The sequence below is a fragment of the Pungitius pungitius genome, chromosome 17 (genome assembly GCF_949316345.1).
Source record: "Pungitius pungitius chromosome 17, fPunPun2.1, whole genome shotgun sequence".
Lineage (NCBI taxonomy): Eukaryota > Metazoa > Chordata > Actinopteri > Perciformes > Gasterosteidae > Pungitius > Pungitius pungitius.
In genome coordinates, this window is record NC_084916.1 from 1,290,775 (window position 1) to 1,309,746 (window position 18,972).

Sequence of the window (18,972 nt, forward strand, 5' to 3'; positions counted from 1 at the left end):
CGTTAGACGCTACATGGAAATACACGCAGAAACATAGTGTAGGACACAGCGACAGCGCGTGAGGGCCACGGCAATAAGGATCACAACGTTTAAGGGAAAGTGCTGAATCTAAATCTAGATATTAACATAAAAAAATGCAATCTTCAATTTGTGTTACTGCATTGATCGACTGATCAAGCCTTGGGAAGTGAAGCAATGTGGTTCATTAACACAAATCAAATAGTTTAATGCAACTTCAATGTCTTTAAGTCTTTCTTTTACATTTTTGAGTTTAATCTGGTGGATTTTGCTCCTCCTGCGCACACATAACTATTTAAATAAGAATGAATTCTTACGCCAAACAAAATCCCAAACAAAATATAGGTCCAGGAGATGAAATGTTATTTACTCCCTCGGCCCGGACGCATGAACACACCATCCTACCAGATGCAATCTACCAATCCAATCCATTTGCTCATATGTAGCTAAATGAATATGTTTACCTAAATCCCAGGCTCAGAACAAGCTTTGGAGAGGAAAAACCTTTCAAAAAAACATTGCGCAAATCTCCTTAACCGCCATGACTGGTATTTTGGCTCCGAGAATCGGTTTGAATGCGCATCAACGCCGGGGTGCGCGCTGCTGCAGATGCACACAGCTCCTTCTCACGCCCACGCACACATGTTCATGCGCGGCAACGCTCTGTCAACAGGTGGAGGAACACCAGGGCAGAAGCGTAGCAAACGCCAAACAAGGCTGCCTTTCAGCAGACCCCCACCCCCCCGATGTTTGTGCGTTTTCACACATTCACATCGAAGACACAGTGACATCCGTTCAGCTCTTGGTGTCCCGCGGCCCGAGTGCAGCCGTGTTAACTGAGGCTAAACGTCAGCAAGGACATACAGACTACGACTTGCTCATCCAGGGAGCGAGAAGAAAGAGGGACGCCTGCGTCTCGTCACTCAGGGGGGGGGGGGGAGAAGATTCATTGCAGGCATATTTAACGCAAATAGACAAGCAGAGAGAGCGAGATGCAGAAAACGAGGAGGACGGGGAGGGAGCGGGACAGGAGCAGGGCCTCAAGGAGGAGGGGGGGGGGGGGGGGGTTGTGTTTGTTTCCCCATCTGTTTACTTCTCTGAGCAGCTCTGTAGAGGGAGGCCACCCGTCCGTTGCTCCTCCACTCAGGGCATGAAGGCCAGCATTGATGCAGAGGTTTTCCATTTGGCTTCTTTTTCATAGCTCCAGCAGTATGAAATATGAGCGTACAGTGGGGGGGGGGGGGGGGGGGGGGGTGCATTGGCACCAGTTCAGGCCTTCGTCTCTGCAACACAAATCAATAGCGAACAGAGATTACGGCGTATTATAACTAAATATCAGAAACCAAAGCCACAAAAGTCCTGGTTTATTTTTGTGGGACAGATGTTGAACATCATTTATCAAAAGAGGGCTGTGAGTTTGGTTCATTTTTTATGAAGGTTTTACAGCATCTTTTGACATTAAATTCTTATTTACTGGGTTCAGGCAAACCACTTGAATAAATCATTTGTTGTCTTTTTAAAAAGAATGAAATGAATGTTCCATTTTCCCAGGAGACTCTGTTGAGGCCGCCCATAGGCAAAGAATTTCAGACATTTTGACTTCTAAGTGAACACCAACAAACCAGTTTTGCCCTCTATTGTTTCAGGTTTGATTACCAGGAGCTCCTCCACAACTCCACCTTCTGCTTGGTGCCTCGAGGTCGACGCCTGGGCTCCTTTCGTTTCCTCGAGTCTCTACAGGTAAAAATCTATTATTCTACGTGATACACACATGAACACTTGATTCGTGTGGTCATGCTGTAGACGTGCATCACACTGCAAACACTTTTCCTCAATCAGGCTTCTTACTGCAATACAGTATAGCAAGAATAAATCAGTCACATATAGGGGTGACATTGATTTATGCTAAAGTTTATACTTATGCTTAAGAACGATGTTGTTCATCCTCCCTTAAGTGCCCTGCGACTCTCCGGTTTCTCCCACATAAATAACAGTTGCGAGTCTCTACATGTCACATGCTAACACATCAGTCATCAGCTCCGGATCACACTGCTCAGAGGCTCCAAATGACACTTCTGACTCCAGGAAACGGCTCCGCTTCCACGATCGGTCAACAAGGACGTGCACCAGGTTGCAGGATGTTTACATTCCATAGCCGTGCTTTTATGAAGTCTTTTAGTCACTGACACCCTAATGATCACATCTGCAAGTGTTTTCCTCAGACCATTGTGTTGTGTTGAGCGCAGCTCCAACCATAAAGGCTTTATTTAAAGTGGCTCCATTAACACACACGCGCACACACAATCGTCTAAGTCCACCAGTGAAATGTGGAGCGTACGGAGCCAGAGAAGAGTTTGAACACGTCCTTCTTGGTGTGGTTCTCTCTCTCTCTCTCTGCCACCCAAGTAGGGCCAGGACTCGCACCAGTGCAGGAAGCTCCGGTGGCTGTTTTTAGATCGGCCCAACACCGAACCTTGGCTGCTACCGTGTTCCCTGGCGTGTGTGTGTGTGTGTGTGTGTGTGTGTGATGGTCCGGAAGCATCCATAGCAGTGGCAGTCTGCCCCACCACCGATGTCTGCTGAATGGACAAATCCACACACACAACCCACTTGGCAGCAGGCGCTGGTCGTGGTTCCTTCCTCCTCGTGTCTTCATCAGTCCTCTAGTTCTTTCTGTCTTTTCCTCCCCGACGTCCTTCTCTCTTTTACATTCGTGGCACCTTTTAGAGATTTTTCTGTTGTGTGTATTTTTTTCTACTACGTACCAACCAAAACCACAACGAACCGGCAATTACCAAAAACCAGCGTGGTAGGAAACTCGCTGCCATCTTTCCAACACACACACACACACATTCAGTCAAACGCTGCCCCTTCTCCTCTTCCCGACGCAAGCGAACCAAAAACAACTACACGGGCTTTCCTGTTAGCTTACCTCCAGGCGAGGAGTGCTTGAGATGTTTGAAACAGAGCACCTCGTTTCTTTGGGGTGGAGGGAGACCGAGGAGAACCTTGGGCTGGATTTTAAGTGTTGAGGCCTTGGATTCTCACCGTGAGTGTGACCTTGTTTTAACCCACAGCTTATTCTGACACATACACCTCTTCCTATTTGTTCAAGTGTCCTTCGGCAGGTTTATTTTTGGATGACATGCAGAGAGAACGTTTGATCGCTGCCTATTTCAGCTGCTGCTGCTGCTGCCTCTGTTCTCTGGTGGGTTAATTAGAAAAAGAAAAAGTGTGTTATAGTGGGTGAAAAATAACACCCAGACCTATCAGCACTCCAGACCCACATATACAGAGGAGGAGAGCGGGATGGGATGGGATGGGATGGGATGGGGGGGAGGAGAGGGGAGACCAAAAGCAGGGCACGGAAAGCAAAAAAAGAAAAGTGGAACGACATCAAAAACCCGTCAGAGACGGAGAGGATGAGGCAACATCAAAAATCTGCTTTAATAAAGCATGACGCCTCACGTATCCACTGGTTCCTTCTCATTCTCCTCTCATCCCTCTCCTTTTCCTATCAGTTTAGCTACTTCCTTGCATATGTCCCCTCAGACGTTGTACCTAATTAGTACACAAAGAGTTGGCCCCCGCCAGCCACATCTGGGTGAGTGACAGTCTTTGAAAGGGAACTCTGGGGCTTCCTGGGAAAAAAGAGATAGGAGTTATTTCTCATTCTACCCAGCCTTAGGGCTACCACACAGACACAGAGCTGCATATACACAAGGGTATTGATCACATTGTCTGCTCTGCCTGAAGTGCCAAGCACGGACTCATTTATATTCGTGCAGCTGCAATACGTCACGTTGTGTCGTTCACTGCCAAAGAAGAATCCCCTTCAAAACGCATCTGATCACAATTAAAGGAATTCAATTTCACGTTCTGGGTTATCCAAATCCTCTGTGTGTGTGTGTGTGTCTAGGCGGCGTGTATCCCAGTGCTGCTGAGCAACGGTTGGGAGCTCCCGTTCTCCGATGTCATTCAGTGGAACCAGGCGGTCATTGAGGGAGATGAGAGGTTACTGCTGCAGGTAACACACTAACGCGTACAGAACCAGGACATCCCGAAGACTAGATTCACCTTGTTGGAGTCCAAAGGAGACACCCGTCACCGGCTGGTGTGGCTACAAACAGCAATGCAACTACAACACCTGCATAAAACATCATATACGTGTTTCAGTCATGTTTTAACAAACACGGCTGTCTGGGGTCAATCAAACCTCAGAAACTACAGTTTTAATGTTTTTTTCAGTCTCGTGTGCACATTTGTCATCCACCAAATATGCAGTAAAGTGTGACCTGTAGCAGATTTGTCACGTCACATCTATTTTTTCTTCATGTTTTTACACAAGTAACTAGCGATTACGGGAATACAGTTCTGAGGGCTGCAGCAACGGATTACCTACACTTAAAGCAGCACCTGAATGCATCCTTTGTAGATACTGAATGAAAGCTGTGTACAGTGCATGTGCTCACAAATACTGGGCCGTCCACACATGGTCTGCAAGCTGCCTTTGTTTCTCAGCCTGTGTGGTCTCAAGCACTGAAATACTCTGAGCTCCTAATTTTCCAAGCCAAGAATCCGTTCAGACTGTCAAACACACTTTCTCAACTGTTCAAGCTACATGATTGGCTGCTGTAAGTCATGTGTTTATATCTAGCAATAAACTTTTCTTTCACAACATAGCTTTTTCAAATCATTCAGTTAAAAGGCCGTCCAGGCTTAGTTCTGAACATTGCTTATTGCAACTTTGCTAAAAATTTAAAATTTGATTTTACAAACATATTGAATTTAGAGTTTCGGAGTTTATTTCCTGCAGAGCTGTGTCCATATTTGCCTGCATAAATCAATGCATATTGAGGCTTAGATTTGGGTTCATTGTACACATAGTGACTGGAGTGGCTGGAAATATCCACCACACAGGGCTAAAAAATGAATGAATGAATCACAAAGTAAACGCTTCACTTTGATAAAATCACAGTGGCTGAAATGTCGGCTGCTTTAGTAGATGCCAATTTGTCTGAAAAAATGGAGAGCGCTCCACAAAAAATAAGAAATGCTGATTGAGTAATCAAGCACCCACGGAAGATTTAATCCTGCTTGAGTTTAAAAGCACGCACACATCCTCTCTGTGTCTCTTCTCACTTAGACAAACACACACACACATACACACACACACACACACACACACACACACACACATCAACACTAACAAACACAGTGAGCAAGCAAAGCCGGCTCACCCTCAGCCTCAACCTTTATCTCTCCTGTGGAAAGGTTGTACACATTGATCCGGCCCGATGGAGGCCATGAATTGGCATCCAGCTAACGAGGAGCAACCTTGGGAGGGGGGGCGGGGCATTTGGGGCAGAAGTGATGAGCTCACTTTTCTCAGCTCAAACATGGCTTGATTCCACTTTGATTCAAGTTCCAATCTGAGTGATTAGATCATCTGTGGGCGGTGTTATTTGAACATGAGATCCCTAAATTAGCTCTGTGTCAAATGGGAGACCAAGAAACTACCCAATGCAGTTTCCCCTTCTTTGATTCTTTTCTATTATAAAAGACGTGACTTGCTTTAAAAAACAAAGTAGAACAAATGCCCTTTTCTGTTCTTTCTCATACCCCCCCTCCTCCCCACCACCTGTGTGTTTGACTGGTCTCGCTTCCAGGTGCCGTCCACAGTGAGAGCCGTAGGGAATGAGAGAGTCCTGGCCCTCAGACAGAGGACCCAGATGCTGTGGGAAGCATACTTTTCCTCCGTGGACAAGATAGTCCTCACCACGCTGGAGGTGAGCCTCGGTCACAGACTGCTACTGTAGTTACCCACTGCATTTTATTTCCCCAAATATGATGCAATTTCCACCCCCGGCTTTTTTTGAAACAATGTCATTCTCGTTGAAAACCTACGACCTCGGCATTCGTGGCCAGAGCGTTGATATCTCCAGGGTCGGTGACCAGATTTCTACCATCCAACCGGCATTAGAAACTCCCAAATCGCCCTTCATTTGTTTGCCCTGATCAATATCTAAAGATGTTAGTTCATCTAAAAGACGTATGCAAACATGCAATTCCAAATTGGTAATATTGGAATTTACAGCTACGACATCTCCCTCTAGTGACTAAAACTAAGGAAGAGTCAACTAACTTGCAAGAAGTTCTACTGCGATGAGTTGATCTTTAAACGCTAATTGTAAACTCCAGTATTATAAGTTAGTCAAATCTGGACCGTATCCTATCAGCTCCGTCCCCTCGGGCCACCAGTACCATTTTTATCCATCGCCCACAAATCCATAATAATAATAATGTTGCTTTTGGCTGCTGATATGAATTCAAATAATGTATGACTCTGAAAACTCATACTTTCTGCTGCCTTACTGTTGTGTTGAAGAACGTAGAGTAAAAACATTTGAACACAAGGAGGTTTACTGCTTGTGTGCTATCATCATCGGACCTTCTTCAGAAAGGCCTTTCACATGTCAATCAAAGCACCCCTCTATCATTATGATTATGGGTTTGGCCCAATGTACTAGGCTCTGGGTTTTGTACTGTGGGAACATTTCAAAGCGGGCCACATGCGATCCGCCTGAATTCCTGGAGAAATCCCCTAATATATAGAAGTGACTTATCATTACATTGCAAATATCAGTCCCAACCTGCCAGTTTCTGCCTCACTGCCCGCTATTATCCGACTGTGAGAAAACACTACAAGTCAAATTCAGGAAAGGTTTCATCTTTGAAGGAGCTCTATGTTTCAGTCTTGCTCATACATGCATCGCTCATAAAGGCAAACTCAAAGGGATGTTGCTCCGGCTAAGAGAATGTCATTTGAAGGGTAGCCCAAGGGTTAGACGACGCATGAAAAAAAACAACAACAACAAAAACAGGCCCCTCCTTATCATTTTAGCCCGAGCAAAACAACAGACTCAACCCCTCTGAAATCTGAAGACATCACACATTGAGTGCTTGGCTTCGCACTCCCATGTTTGCAAAAGCAGTTCTGGCAGCGACCTAATGCGTGTGCTGTGGGGGATTTATGCCAGAGATAATAAAGGAGAGGCTCTGGAGGTTGGTGATAAGCTGCTTATATACATACAGCATGCAGAGGGGGAACCTCTGGCCCAGGGGAGACAGCTGTGCATTCAGCCCGAGGTCAGTGACGCGGAGGCCTTTGCTGTGTCGATACCTCCTGTTGGTCTACAATGGGAAACGCATCAATCGGAATGACTGTAATACGCAAACATAAGTTTGTCAGATCTGGAATTGCAGTTAAGTTTAAGGCTCCAAAACCGGCGGCTTAGGGGGACGGGGGGGGGACGGGGGAGAGTAATTACTATGTGGAGGAAACCTATATCAGATGAACCCAGCAGCCACTCACCTGTTCTTTCTGTGCGTCACATTGCAACCCCCTTTCTTTTTGTTCCGCCTCCTCCACAGATCATCAAGGACCGTGTGTTCTCTCACACATCGAGGAACAAGTACATGTGGAACTCCCTGCCGGGAGGTCTGCTGGTCCTACCAGAGTACTCCACTCACCTCACGCATTTTCCTTTCTACTACCTGGGATTAGGTAAGCAAACTCTTCATTCAAATGAGTTTGCACAACATGCAAATGTTGATTGCACATTGAGGACGTTGATTGTGTCAGAGCTGAGGAGGTAGAGTGGAGCAACCAACACGTAACCAGCAAATCATCATCAAATACAAGCATTTATTTCCCAGGCGGTGGAACTCTAAGCCATCAAAGAAAGCTTGGAATTGATCTGATGATCCTTGATAGACACCCAGTAAATATTCAAAAGCAACACAACGCTCTCCTTCCCCTATATTAACCTTCTGTGACCTTGCTCAGGGGTCAGTCCAGGTCAGGAGTTTACTGCGGTCATCCACGCTGTTTCCCCATTGGTCTCCCAGTCCCAGCCAATCATGAAGCTGCTTCAAATGGTCTCCAAGTCTAAATACTGCTCCCAGGTAAACGATGTACACCACAAATAAAAGAAGAGGGACTCCCTGCTTCAGCAGCTATTTCTGATCAGTTTAAAGCTTTCATCTGTGTGTGCGTACAAAATGTAAAATAAATGTCCCTTTCCCCGTCAAGATCATCATTCTCTGGAACAGCGAGAAGCCGCCACCCAGTCGGAGTAAATGGCCCCCCATGCCCGTCCCTCTCACGGTGACAGACGGCAGGAGGAAGGTGAGACCCGAAGCCACTCACAAATCACGCTGACGCCGCCTCTGACGTCTGAGTGACAGCGTGACGACCTGTCAGCCGCCCGGCCTGCTTATGTATCTCTCTCTTCCATCCTCTGTCTCTGTTGCTCCATTTCTCTGGTCCTTCACTGCCATTTCTCTCCCTTCTCTTTCTCTATCCAAGTATATCCGACATGTTCACCGATCCGCGCGACACTCGGTTTTCATGTCACTCATCCTCCACATTTCTTCTGTCCCCCTTTCTCTGTCGCCGTCCCTTTTTATAAACCAAAGGAAAAATCTATAGTGATTCACTCGTCTCAGTCACTCAGCGTGATTCACTGCGACAAGATCATCGCTCACTCATTCACACGTCTGTTGCCACAAGGCCATACAAAAGGGGCCATACAGTACCAGAACTAAAACGTAGTTCTGTTATTGTCCTGTTAGACCACCAGTCGGTTCCTACCTCATGTTGCCATAGAGACAGAGGCGGTGCTGAGCTTGGACGAGGATACGGTCCTGCTGACCAACGAGGTGTGTATACACGGCTTATCAATAAATAAAGCACAACTGCGCGTGTTTAAAAAAGCCACAACATAATGGCTCTATGCGTGTACTTGTAGGTGAACTTCGCCTTCTTGGTATGGCGCAACTTCCCAGAGCGGATCGTGGGCTACCCCCCCAGGAGCCACTTCTGGGATCCCCTGAAGCGGGCCTGGGGTTACACCTCCAAATGGACCAACGACTACTCCATCGTCCTGACGGGAGCTGCTTTCTACCACAGGTGCACTGGCACACTGGACCAGACTATTTTCCATCCATCCATTTTCCTCCACTCATCCGGGGTGGGGTCGCGGCGGCAGCAGGTTGACACCATGACTCACCCCTCATTCTGGAGGATAGCTAGGATATATAATCCCTCCAGCGTCCTGGGTCTTCCCCGGGCCTCCTACCAGTGGGGCGTACCTGAAACACCTCCAGTGATCCAAGTTCACCAATATTGCCATGATTTTAAATATATTTATTTTGATACATTCCCATTACACCATTTTACCATTTGTCTAGACATATACTGTGCACATTGGTTATGTAACCAAGATCCAAAGAGACTTCCTTCAGCGATCAACACAAAACACGACATAATGATATGATGAAAAGCAAAAAGCAAAATGAGAGAAGCCAAATCAGAGAGGATTGTTACATGTATGGCTAAACATGAGGAAAAAGAAAAGGAGATGAATTACTTCAAGCAGTTTGATCAATTTGAAAAGCCTGAAGTCGATATGTGCGGCGGCGGGGTGATGTGAGCTGTTATACGGTATCCATGCAATAATTACTCCACTGAGAGGGCAAATCAACTGTTTCCATTTCTATTCTAAAATCTGAATCCTTACATTATTTATTCATTGTAAGAATCCTCAGTTAAGTCCTTCAAACACAAGCAATCTAATTGCAGATGTAGGTATGTTATGTTGAAATGCTGCTTTTTTTCAAATTTGGGCTGCTTTTCAAAATAAAAAGCATTTAATGTGACACAATCCACAGCCACTTCACAAAATCATGTGCTAATTACATAAAGTTGTATGTAGTTTCTTGGCCCAATCAATGTAGAAGAAGACTGAAACAGGTGCTGGTTCTGACAAATAATATGCAGAATTAGTAGCTGTGAAGAAAGCACTTATTAAGCATATGCCTTGTACCAGAGGACTAGAAATATCCAAACCCACTGCCTGGGAAACGGTTAACGTGTCCCAGATGCATATCATCAACATACATCACACCGTCTACTCCTTTCTGTTGATGCTGCCGTGTTACCGTACAGGTGCTGGTGACCCGGCCTCCACCGGTGACGAAGGCTAAGATACATTTTTATTTTTGGCATTTAGGTTATGTGCTCGACTAAAGGGGTTAGCTGCACCGTGGCTGCAAGTACAAGAGGCTAAATGGAGATTAGGCTATTAGTGAGACAGAACATAAGGTTTTTCACACCGGATATAGGTGTGACAAAATATTCCTGCAAGATAAATAATAGGGCAATGTGTAATAAGAGAGAACATGTGTATATACAGTACATGTGTATGTATGTATATACACACAATGACTTTATATATTTATGTATATAGGCAACACTGGGAATCATGAAGTCTCATAAGACCGTAAATAAACTAAGGTTAATGATCAATAAAAAAAGCATAAGTATGGGTAAAGAGGCTTTACAAGAATAATTTAGCTTGCATTCTTTATTTATTTCTCTCTGAAATTACTATTTTGTTTTATCGAGTTTATTTGTTTTTGGGGTTGGATTTAAACCAGTAATCTCCCTTAATTATTGTAAGTCATTTAGGGACTAAGGCTCATCCAATGTTCTCTTCATCTCTAAAGTATTTTCATTAAGAACTCAAATGGCCTCTCTGCTACTTGCAGTTTATATATATATGTATATGTAATTAAACAAACAGTGACACTGTGAATCATCGTGAGTTCTGGTGTCTCTAGTGGAATCAAAGCTGACCTTCCTGATCCACATTTGGGATTTGATTCTCTCTCCTCAAGGTGCCGTGTGTCAAACGTGTTTATTTCTTCCAGGATTTATTCTCCACTCAGCTGAGGAGGACCCTCAGACTGGTTTAGCTCCATAGGGGAGTCGGTATGGATCCTCTCAATTCACGCGCGGGCATCAGCACATATGCCGAAAAAAGTGAAATAAGGATCACAACATAAAAGTAGTGAAATCAACTGGGGCTTTATTAGAAATGCCATTATATGACTTTACTTGACCTGCAATTCTATTATAACGGTATGGAACGGTTGTGGATTCCAGCCTGAGAATCTATGAGAATTGAGGTTGGATTCAAAAGCATCAACAGGTGTGTGGTGGAACAGTGCAGGGAGATAGCAGGAAGGTTGAAGTGTGGAGGATCCTCAGTTCAAACCTGCTCTCTCAGAAGGAGGGTTTGGTTGCAGTCAGGGCTTCAAACTGTAAACTTTGAAACAGTTTTGAGGTTTAGTAAACAATCCCAGGTCTAATATGAGAAACGGACACAATGAGGCATGTGCTTGAATAGCACAAGGGAACAACTGAAGGGCTGCAGGCTCCAACCTGCTGTCTGAGGTTGTGGGTTCATGCCCCTTCATGCAGACTTCTGCTTTGAAAGAGTTTTGAGTAGCAGTCTCAAGGTTAAATACGAGAAACAAAATTTTTATTTGTGCATGGTGAGGTAGTGCAGCACTAGAGCAGAGGAGCTACTGTCCTTACCCTGTAGGTTGCGGGTTCGAGCCCAGTCTTGGGTTTGAGCCTTTGGCTTTACTTCAGGTTTGAGTAGCAATCTCAAGGTTAAATACAACAAACAAAGGGTTGGTTAGTGTGTGGTGAAGTAGCACAGCGGAAGAGCTGCTGCCACAAGCCTGCACTGCATTTGAAGCTTGTGGGTTCAAGCCCAGTCTTGGGTTTGAGCCTTTGGCTTTACTTCAGGTTTGAGTAGCAATCTCAAGGTTAAATACAACAAATAAAGGGTTGGTTAGTGTGTGGTGACGTAGCACAGCGGAAGAGCTGCTGCCACAAGCATGAAATGCATTTGAAGGTTGTGGGTTTGAGCCTTTGGCATTACTTCAGGTTTGAGCAGCAATCTCAAGGTTAAATACAACAAACAAAGGGTTGGTTAGTGTGTGGTGAAGTAGCACAGTGGAAGAGCTGCTGACATAAGCCCCTGCACTGCACTTGAAGGTTGTGGGTTCAAGCCCAGATGTGGAAATAGCATTTAAAAAGACTTTTGAGGTTTAACTCACATGCTCAAGGTTAAATAGGAGAATCAAAGTTGTCAAAATGTGACCAGGACTGGTAGTGTAGGGGTGCAAGCTAGAGCCCAGAAGCCTCTGTGCGCACCGCCAGTGGGTTCAAATCCTGCTCGTGCCAAGTCTTGAGCACACTGCCGCGGAGGTAGTAGTGGGGGCATTGTCCCCACGGTTGTTTCAGAGAAGTGAACCCTAGGGGTTATGCAGAAACACACGGCGCGTTCACTTGAGTTATGATGGCATCGTCAAGAATGATGGAAGAATCTTTTGCTGATGAATTGAATTTGATGTTAATTGCTTTGCTTTAGCCTTTTAGCACTTATTAGCTGGACAGCAGAGGTGGGAACAAGTCACTGTTATGCAAGTCTCAAGTCATTGCCCTCGAATCCCGAGTCAAGTCGAGTCAAAGACGAAGCAAGTCCCAAGTCACACTGACATGAAACTTATTACAGCCTCTGAGGGCATTTTTCAAGACAATCACATGTTTGTCTACTTCAGGGCATCCTGTGGACAACCTTAAACTGACAGTCTGGCACAGGGTGTAGATTTGTTTACCCTTTTTAGTGCATCCACCCTCCAATTCTCTGTTACATTCAAATTCAACTCACTTGTGCCTTTACCAATGCAGGAATGATGAATAGCATGGTTGATCCTCCAAGACGCACCAATCCGTCTCTGGGGCAATACCCAATTATGATTTTTTATAAATATCAGTTACCCAAAACGAAAAAAGGAAGGATTTAGGAAGAGCCACCATGTCCCTTGAGGGTTGAACCCAGATAAGGTTTAAAGTACAGAAATTTGGGGCATTTGGCATTAGTGACAGGGACGTGTAGGTTGCTCCATCTAAGATCATTCCAGTCATGTCATGGGAAAAAAAAAGAGGGGGAAAAAGTCAAAATATGTAGGGGCAAAAAAGAAAAGATTTTTTTAAATAATAGGTAAAAAATTATTATAAAAAAATATATGTAGTCAATTATATATATATTATATATATATATATATTATATATATATATATATATATATAACAGTAATGGCATTAGTGTCTATGTGACGCTTCCCCTTCCCCACAGGTACTACCACTACCTGTTCTCCCACTACCTGCCCCAATCTCTGCGCACTCTGGTGGATCGCACCTCCAACTGCGAGGACATCCTTATGAACTTCCTGGTCTCTGCTGTAACCCACCTGCCGCCAATCAAAGTGGCTCAGAGGAAGCAGTACAAGGAGCTGCCCAGTCCGCAGGTAGGCCCCCCCCCGCTTCGGCTCAATAGTCTGTGGCCGCTGCTGACCCGAATGTCAGGTGTGTGCGTGTTGATAAATGACAGTGTCTTGTTCTACCTCTCAGAGTACAAAGAGTGTCCCATGGGCCAACCCGGAGCACTTCAACCAGCGGCAGGAGTGTGTCAACACCTTCGCCAACTGGTTTGGCTACATGCCTCTGGTCCACTCTCAGTTTCGCCTGGACCCCGTGCTCTTCAAAGATCAAGTGTCCGTCCTCCGCAAGAAGTACAAAGACCTGGAGAGGTCATAAAAATGAAGGACGAGATGGACAGTGCGCCTGGGAAGCCTTGAGATGAGTGGTCTAGTGGCCTTAATGGACCAACGTGGGGTGGAGGGTCAAGATGGGGAACTGTCTGAAGACGGTCCGGGATGTGGAGGAAGTGGCAGGGTGTTCCGTTTGTGACGTGGACAAAGTACAACCCTCAGACAGACCCTGGTGGACTGTTCTGGACTACAAACATATAAATGTGAAGAGAAAAAGGCGCCTATACAAGTTCAAAAGGAACCTCCCGCCTCCTACACAAATCTGGTAAGCCATGGAGAAGATCTAGGGGCCTTGACAGAGTCCCTGGGATTCTCACTGAAAAAGGACAATCCCTATTGGACAACTAAAGAAAGCAAAAAGCATTTAGAACACTTTGGATTACTGTTGCTGCGGTGACATCAGGAAGGAAATGGCAATCTCATGGTGGGAGGGACGAGTACTGGTGCCATGCACTCCTTCAGCAGGTCAGGGACTGTTACCATGGAACCGGACCATTTCACATCAAAATGCTAACTGTAAAACCAATAAAGAGATTTCTAAACGCAAACTCTGGCATGACGTTGTATTTACTTTTATCTTACTTATCTTACCATTTTTTAAACCAGATTGTCTCATGACGCGTTAGGACACCCAAGTAGTTGAACATATCAGCGACACAAGCATGATGAGAGCATCTGTGGGTTTGCCTTTAAGTACTTACACACAGTGCATCGGCCCTCGGAGCTGGAACTGAAAGGACAGGTGCGTATTCTGAGCCGCCCAGTGTTGCCTCTAGAAGCACGATTGAAGCACACGTTCAAACATTTTGTCATTTTAAAAAAAAGGAAGAAAAAGGGTTTATTTCATAGAAAAACAAAATGACCCCCTAGCACTACATTTTGTTCCACAGTTTACAAAAATATATACGCAGCCAAGCAGGTCTCTGTCTGCCCTCAGGGTAAACAGGTGTGCTGTCTAGCACTCAGGAAGCTAATCTCGTTAGGCCTGTGCACCCACACATGCTCACGTGTGCGTGCGCGCACACACACACACACACACACACACACACACACACACACACACACACACACACACACACTTATGTACAAGGCACCTGAGATACATAGCTGCCAATGGGCTGATTTGAATTCTTTACAACTGAGGGAACACAATAAGGCCGATGGCTCATGTTCACAGGGGTCGTCGGTGGTCGCACTGGAAGAATGAACCTGTGATCAATTTAAGTGTGTCTGCTGTCGGGTCGGCACCCAGGGGAGAAAGAGGATCAGAATGAACACAGTAGCAGTTGTGGAGCACGGGTCAAACTGTTGTCAGCTGCCTTGAGTATTATCCTTTCCTATACAGTTTACCAACCCACAATTTCCAAAGAAAAAAGAATAAACGCCAGAGGTCGGGTCAACTGAGAGTTTTAGCGATGAAGTGCCAACGCAAAAGGAGGTAAACCTAAGTGAGAGGCCCCGTCTTTAAAAACCAAACAGAAATCCGCTCATTTCGCCCGCTCTTCCCTTTTATCCAGTCCGTGTGTCCGAGGAGGAATGGACCCCTAAAAAAGACCAGTGGGTCTGCCGAGGCTATCATTTCCTGTGGGTGAGCATGGCGTTGACGTCCCACAGCAGGTTCCTCATCTGGTCCATCAGGATCTTCATCTCGTGGTTCTTCTGACGTACCTTCTGCAGGTGAACAAGAGGGAAACGTGGCGTCCATCAGTAAAAACTCACGATCATGCCTGCAGTAAAGATTTTATAAAATAAATAAACACTTCCAACTGGTTTGCCTTTAACTAAGTTAATAACAGGGGTGCCAGAGTCGGGCAAACACTTCAATTATTCGGCCATTTCTGGACAGGCCTGAAATCATCGTCCCGCTGGAATGTTGGCTCCAATGTTTACAAAAACACCCCAAATTTCCTTATGCTGCTCCTGATGAGTAGCAAAGGTTTTTCGTTCCAGTTCTCCACATCATCACGGGTACAAAGCCTGTCTGACCACTGCCACCTAGAGGCCTTTGGAGGGAACTTTAAAAAGCTACATATTGGGTTTTTCTCAGAATTATAAAGCTGCAGCGGCGTTGGACTTTCTTATATTTTGTAAGACAACATATCACCTCATGTCTGACAACACGAGGCAAATGCCACCGATCTGTTATCATGTATTTCATATATCCTTCTGGTCGTCCAGGATAACAACTCATTGCAATGTGTCAACGGCATCGTGGTCAATAATACTTGTACCGGAAAGGAACACACCTCCAGAACCTCTTTTCTCTCCTGGTTGACAGCAGAACTGCAGGGCTCCACTTTGACATTAACCAGCTCCTCTCCAACGTACGGCAGAAGCTGAGGAGGCACAACACATAGCAAAGCTCATCAGCCCTCCTGTGTGTGAATGCATTGGGTTTTCATACTAAAAGAAAAGTCAAACAGACTGACCATTCATTCAAAGGACGGGAAGTTTAAATCGCTTTCAGGGTGTATTCAGTGATATTTTGCATTCATTTCCAAATAAAGCTGAATATTTGAAAGAAAGCTAATATCTTAGCAGATATCTAGTACTCCTAACTGACCTCTGATGGCTCCTCCTGCAGGTCAGAGGTCATCTCCACACAGCGTTCGTACAGGAGCCGCAGCTTTCTGAATAGCAGGGCGAGCTGCCGTAGGTGTTCCTGGAGCTTCCCAAAGCGGTCCTGGTACATCGCCTGGCTCTGGGTGACACCATTGGGGAGCTACATCAAAGACACACAGCGTTAGTTGTCAGTTAAACGGTCTTTGATAGCAGTGTTATGTGCAGATAGCAGAATAAACTGATAAAATAAGACACTCAAGAGCTTTAAAAATGAAAAGTGGAGACAGTGATTTGTCAAGCCTGGGTGAGAGGCATCGCAGCACAATATTTGAGTGTGTGGTCCTCATGTGGCTCTTTCTCGTCTCTCTAGTATTTAGTGTGAAAAAAAGAACCTGCTCATTTTAATGGACAATGACAAGCTGGAGGAGGTGATTGATACACTTAGATGCACAGCAAGAGATAATTAGACACGCAGATCAGGTGGAAACGGAAGGATGAATAAGACAGATGCTGACAAGCATGCCAAGCAGATGTGCCAGCAAGGAGGGTGAGACAAATACAAACTGACAGATAACAGAGGAACACTGTTGTCCAGAAGAACAGCAGCCAGTCAGTTAACATCCACACACACCTGACAAGAGACATTAAGTACCAGATGGTAGTACTTCATTACTGTACTTTTAGTGAAACAGAGCCGCTGCTGTAAGTAGAGAATACCTAGTGCTGACTAACTTTTGACAGAATAATCAATGCACAGCAACACCAACTATTAAATGAATGCACATGTATAAGTTCCGATATACTTGACTTTAACATTATAAAAGTTCGAGAAGTTAATTAGAGCTCCGTGTTCATTCAAATGATAACTACCTGGGTAGCTCTTGTGATCTGAAAGATCTCCATAGTGCGCGTCACGATGTCCTGGACCGTCTCCTGTCCGATCCGACAGAGGAACACTGGGGAGATCTCCCTCAGGGCTCCCTGGGGGGGCATGGACTGCTGACCGGCCGCCGGGGCAGCACCGGGGGGGAGGTGAGGCTGCTGCTGCTGCTGCAGCTGAGGAGGCATCCCCGCCTTCTGAGGCAGTGAGGCTGCCATCCTTACGCTAGTCTGGGTGAAAGGAATGATGCGGAGATAACGAGCCACAGCATTCAGAATTTGACTTGTTCTGACGTCACACATGGAGCTAACGTTACCCACAAATGGTTTTGCACTTTTTCATGATCATCATATTTCGCTCTAACTCAATATTTACAATTCGTAAACTGTTATTTAGAAGATGCTCCGTATAGTCAAAACGTGCCAGACTGTAAAGTAAAACCGCGTTATGCTAACAAGAAAAGCTAATCTTGGTGGCTAAACAACGTAGCCGATACAATATAACGTTACCGCCTACACGATGTAAGGACTCCTGCTGATGCTAGCTAGTTAGCCGCTAGCTAGCTAACTAGTTGGCCACGAGCACAGACAACGGCTTACCAAAAAAACAGCGTCCTTCAGGTGAGTGCTGTTCCAATATATCAATCTTGCTTTAGTAAATGTAAAAGATAACGCTTTCTTATTGAATAATGTGAATACGAAATATCGAGACCATCCCATTCATTTCTTTCAGAGAGCGCTGCGCGTTATTGTTGTCATTACGTCACTTCCTGTCTTTGTAAGACGCATTTCACCCCACTAGGGGGAGACGTTAACTCCTAAGTATATGTAAACGTCAACCCTGATACAACTCATCTTGAACGTCTTCAATTATAATTTTATATATATATATATAATATATGTAAAGCAGAAAACGAATCCTTAGTTTAACATACATTTGATATGCATCCACATAATGTATTGTGGATGCCTTTAAGATGTGCCACACCAATTAGAAACAACAAAACTATTAATAGCCTTTGTGGTTTGAGTTCAGGACACATAAGACACATAAGTAAGAGGATGCGTCCCGGCACGCAGTGAGGTTTGTTAATGGCAAATCATTATCTTTCTTGTGCTCACCTGCTTCTCTTATTTGGTAAGTCAGTGACGTTATCTGTGGTTTAAGCTCAAAGGTTGATCTAGTCAAGGAAGAACAAATGGTTTTCCATGTGGTGTGGCTCATAATTTAAAAGATGCTGTGTTAACCTTAACCAACACAAACAAAAAAAACACGTAGCTATAACTATCGGACAAGTTTAGTTATGAAATACCTGGTATACATAACAAAGAACATCCGTATTTGTATTTACTTCAACCATTGGCTCAAATTAGGTTGTGTGCATAGGTTGTGTGCCATGAGCATGCAGGAAAGAAGCAGAAGGAGTTGATTGTTACTCTGCTCTGCGCACCTGCAGTGAGTCCCTTCTCTGTTTGGACGCTGAGCGGTTGGGAGGCCTCCACTTTGCCTCACTCCTTCTGTTTGTGAAACCACATTTTCATAATGGCCGTGTTCACCGCAGAACTTGGGCTCGAGCCCTAAGAGTGTGCTGGTGGAGATTTGGTTTGCAAGCAGGCGTTGAGCGAACACACCGACGACAAATGGTCGTCAGGGATAGTCGAGGAAACGATCCGAAGCAGCACGTTCACTGCATCTTCAGCTCTCTAAATGTTTTGTGTTTTCATTTGACTCTTTCTTTGTTTCTTTTGTGTTGTATTGACAGCCACTGGACATAGACAATTACACTTTACCTAATGACTGGTTTGACAAACTGAAGTGCTTGTAAGAAAGAAACAAAGAAAGAAATGACAAGCAGAAAAACATCGACGTTCAAATCAATTTCCATTTGATTAATCACCAAGACAAGATATCTCTTATCTGAGGGAATCTTTCTTCATTGGTTTCTCCAACACTTTATCAGCTGCTCGTCCCAAACCGACC

At 45.0% G+C, this 18,972-nt stretch overlaps 2 protein-coding genes across 3 annotated transcripts in view; one reads left to right on the forward strand and one right to left on the reverse strand.

Moving 5' to 3' along the window:
• The window catches only part of ext1c (exostoses (multiple) 1c), a 58,285-nt gene extending 44,110 nt beyond the window's left edge, over positions 1-14,175 (forward strand). For both annotated transcript variants that reach the window (XM_037474219.2, XM_037474220.2), the window contains exons 3-12: positions 1,665-1,758; positions 3,938-4,045; positions 5,688-5,807; positions 7,453-7,585; positions 7,868-7,986; positions 8,114-8,209; positions 8,656-8,742; positions 8,832-8,992; positions 13,076-13,247; positions 13,351-14,175. In XM_037474219.2, coding sequence (XP_037330116.2) covers positions 1,665-1,758; positions 3,938-4,045; positions 5,688-5,807; positions 7,453-7,585; positions 7,868-7,986; positions 8,114-8,209; positions 8,656-8,742; positions 8,832-8,992; positions 13,076-13,247; positions 13,351-13,536 — 1,276 coding nt within the window. In that variant the 3' untranslated portion in view covers positions 13,537-14,175. The remainder of the gene's footprint in view (positions 1-1,664; positions 1,759-3,937; positions 4,046-5,687; positions 5,808-7,452; positions 7,586-7,867; positions 7,987-8,113; positions 8,210-8,655; positions 8,743-8,831; positions 8,993-13,075; positions 13,248-13,350) is intronic.
• A 118-nt stretch (positions 14,176-14,293) lies between these two features.
• Positions 14,294-17,779, reverse strand: zgc:114119 (Mediator of RNA polymerase II transcription subunit 30-like). The gene is made up of 5 exons (XM_037474222.2): positions 17,592-17,779; positions 16,983-17,222; positions 16,114-16,272; positions 15,797-15,886; positions 14,294-15,221 (listed from the first exon to the last, which is right to left on the reverse strand). The coding sequence occupies exons 1-5, from the start codon at positions 17,709-17,711 to the stop codon at positions 15,126-15,128; spliced, it is 705 nt and encodes a 234-aa protein (XP_037330119.2). The 5' UTR covers positions 17,712-17,779; the 3' UTR covers positions 14,294-15,125.
• Between the last annotated feature and the right edge of the window lie 1,193 nt (positions 17,780-18,972).

What these genes read in the sequence shown, in the direction of transcription:
- zgc:114119 (XM_037474222.2), bottom strand. Translation starts at nt 17,711, where the DNA reads ATGGGATGGTCTCGATATTTCGTATTCACATTATTCAATAAGAAAGCG. An exon ending in AGATCACAAGAGCTACCCAG is followed by an intron (nt 16,273 to 16,982) that starts GTAGTTATCATT and finishes TCTTTGATGTAG; the next exon opens with CTCCCCAATGGTGTCACCCA. An exon ending in AGAGAAAAGAGGTTCTGGAG is followed by an intron (nt 15,222 to 15,796) that starts GTGTGTTCCTTT and finishes GTTCACCTGCAG; the next exon opens with AAGGTACGTCAGAAGAACCA.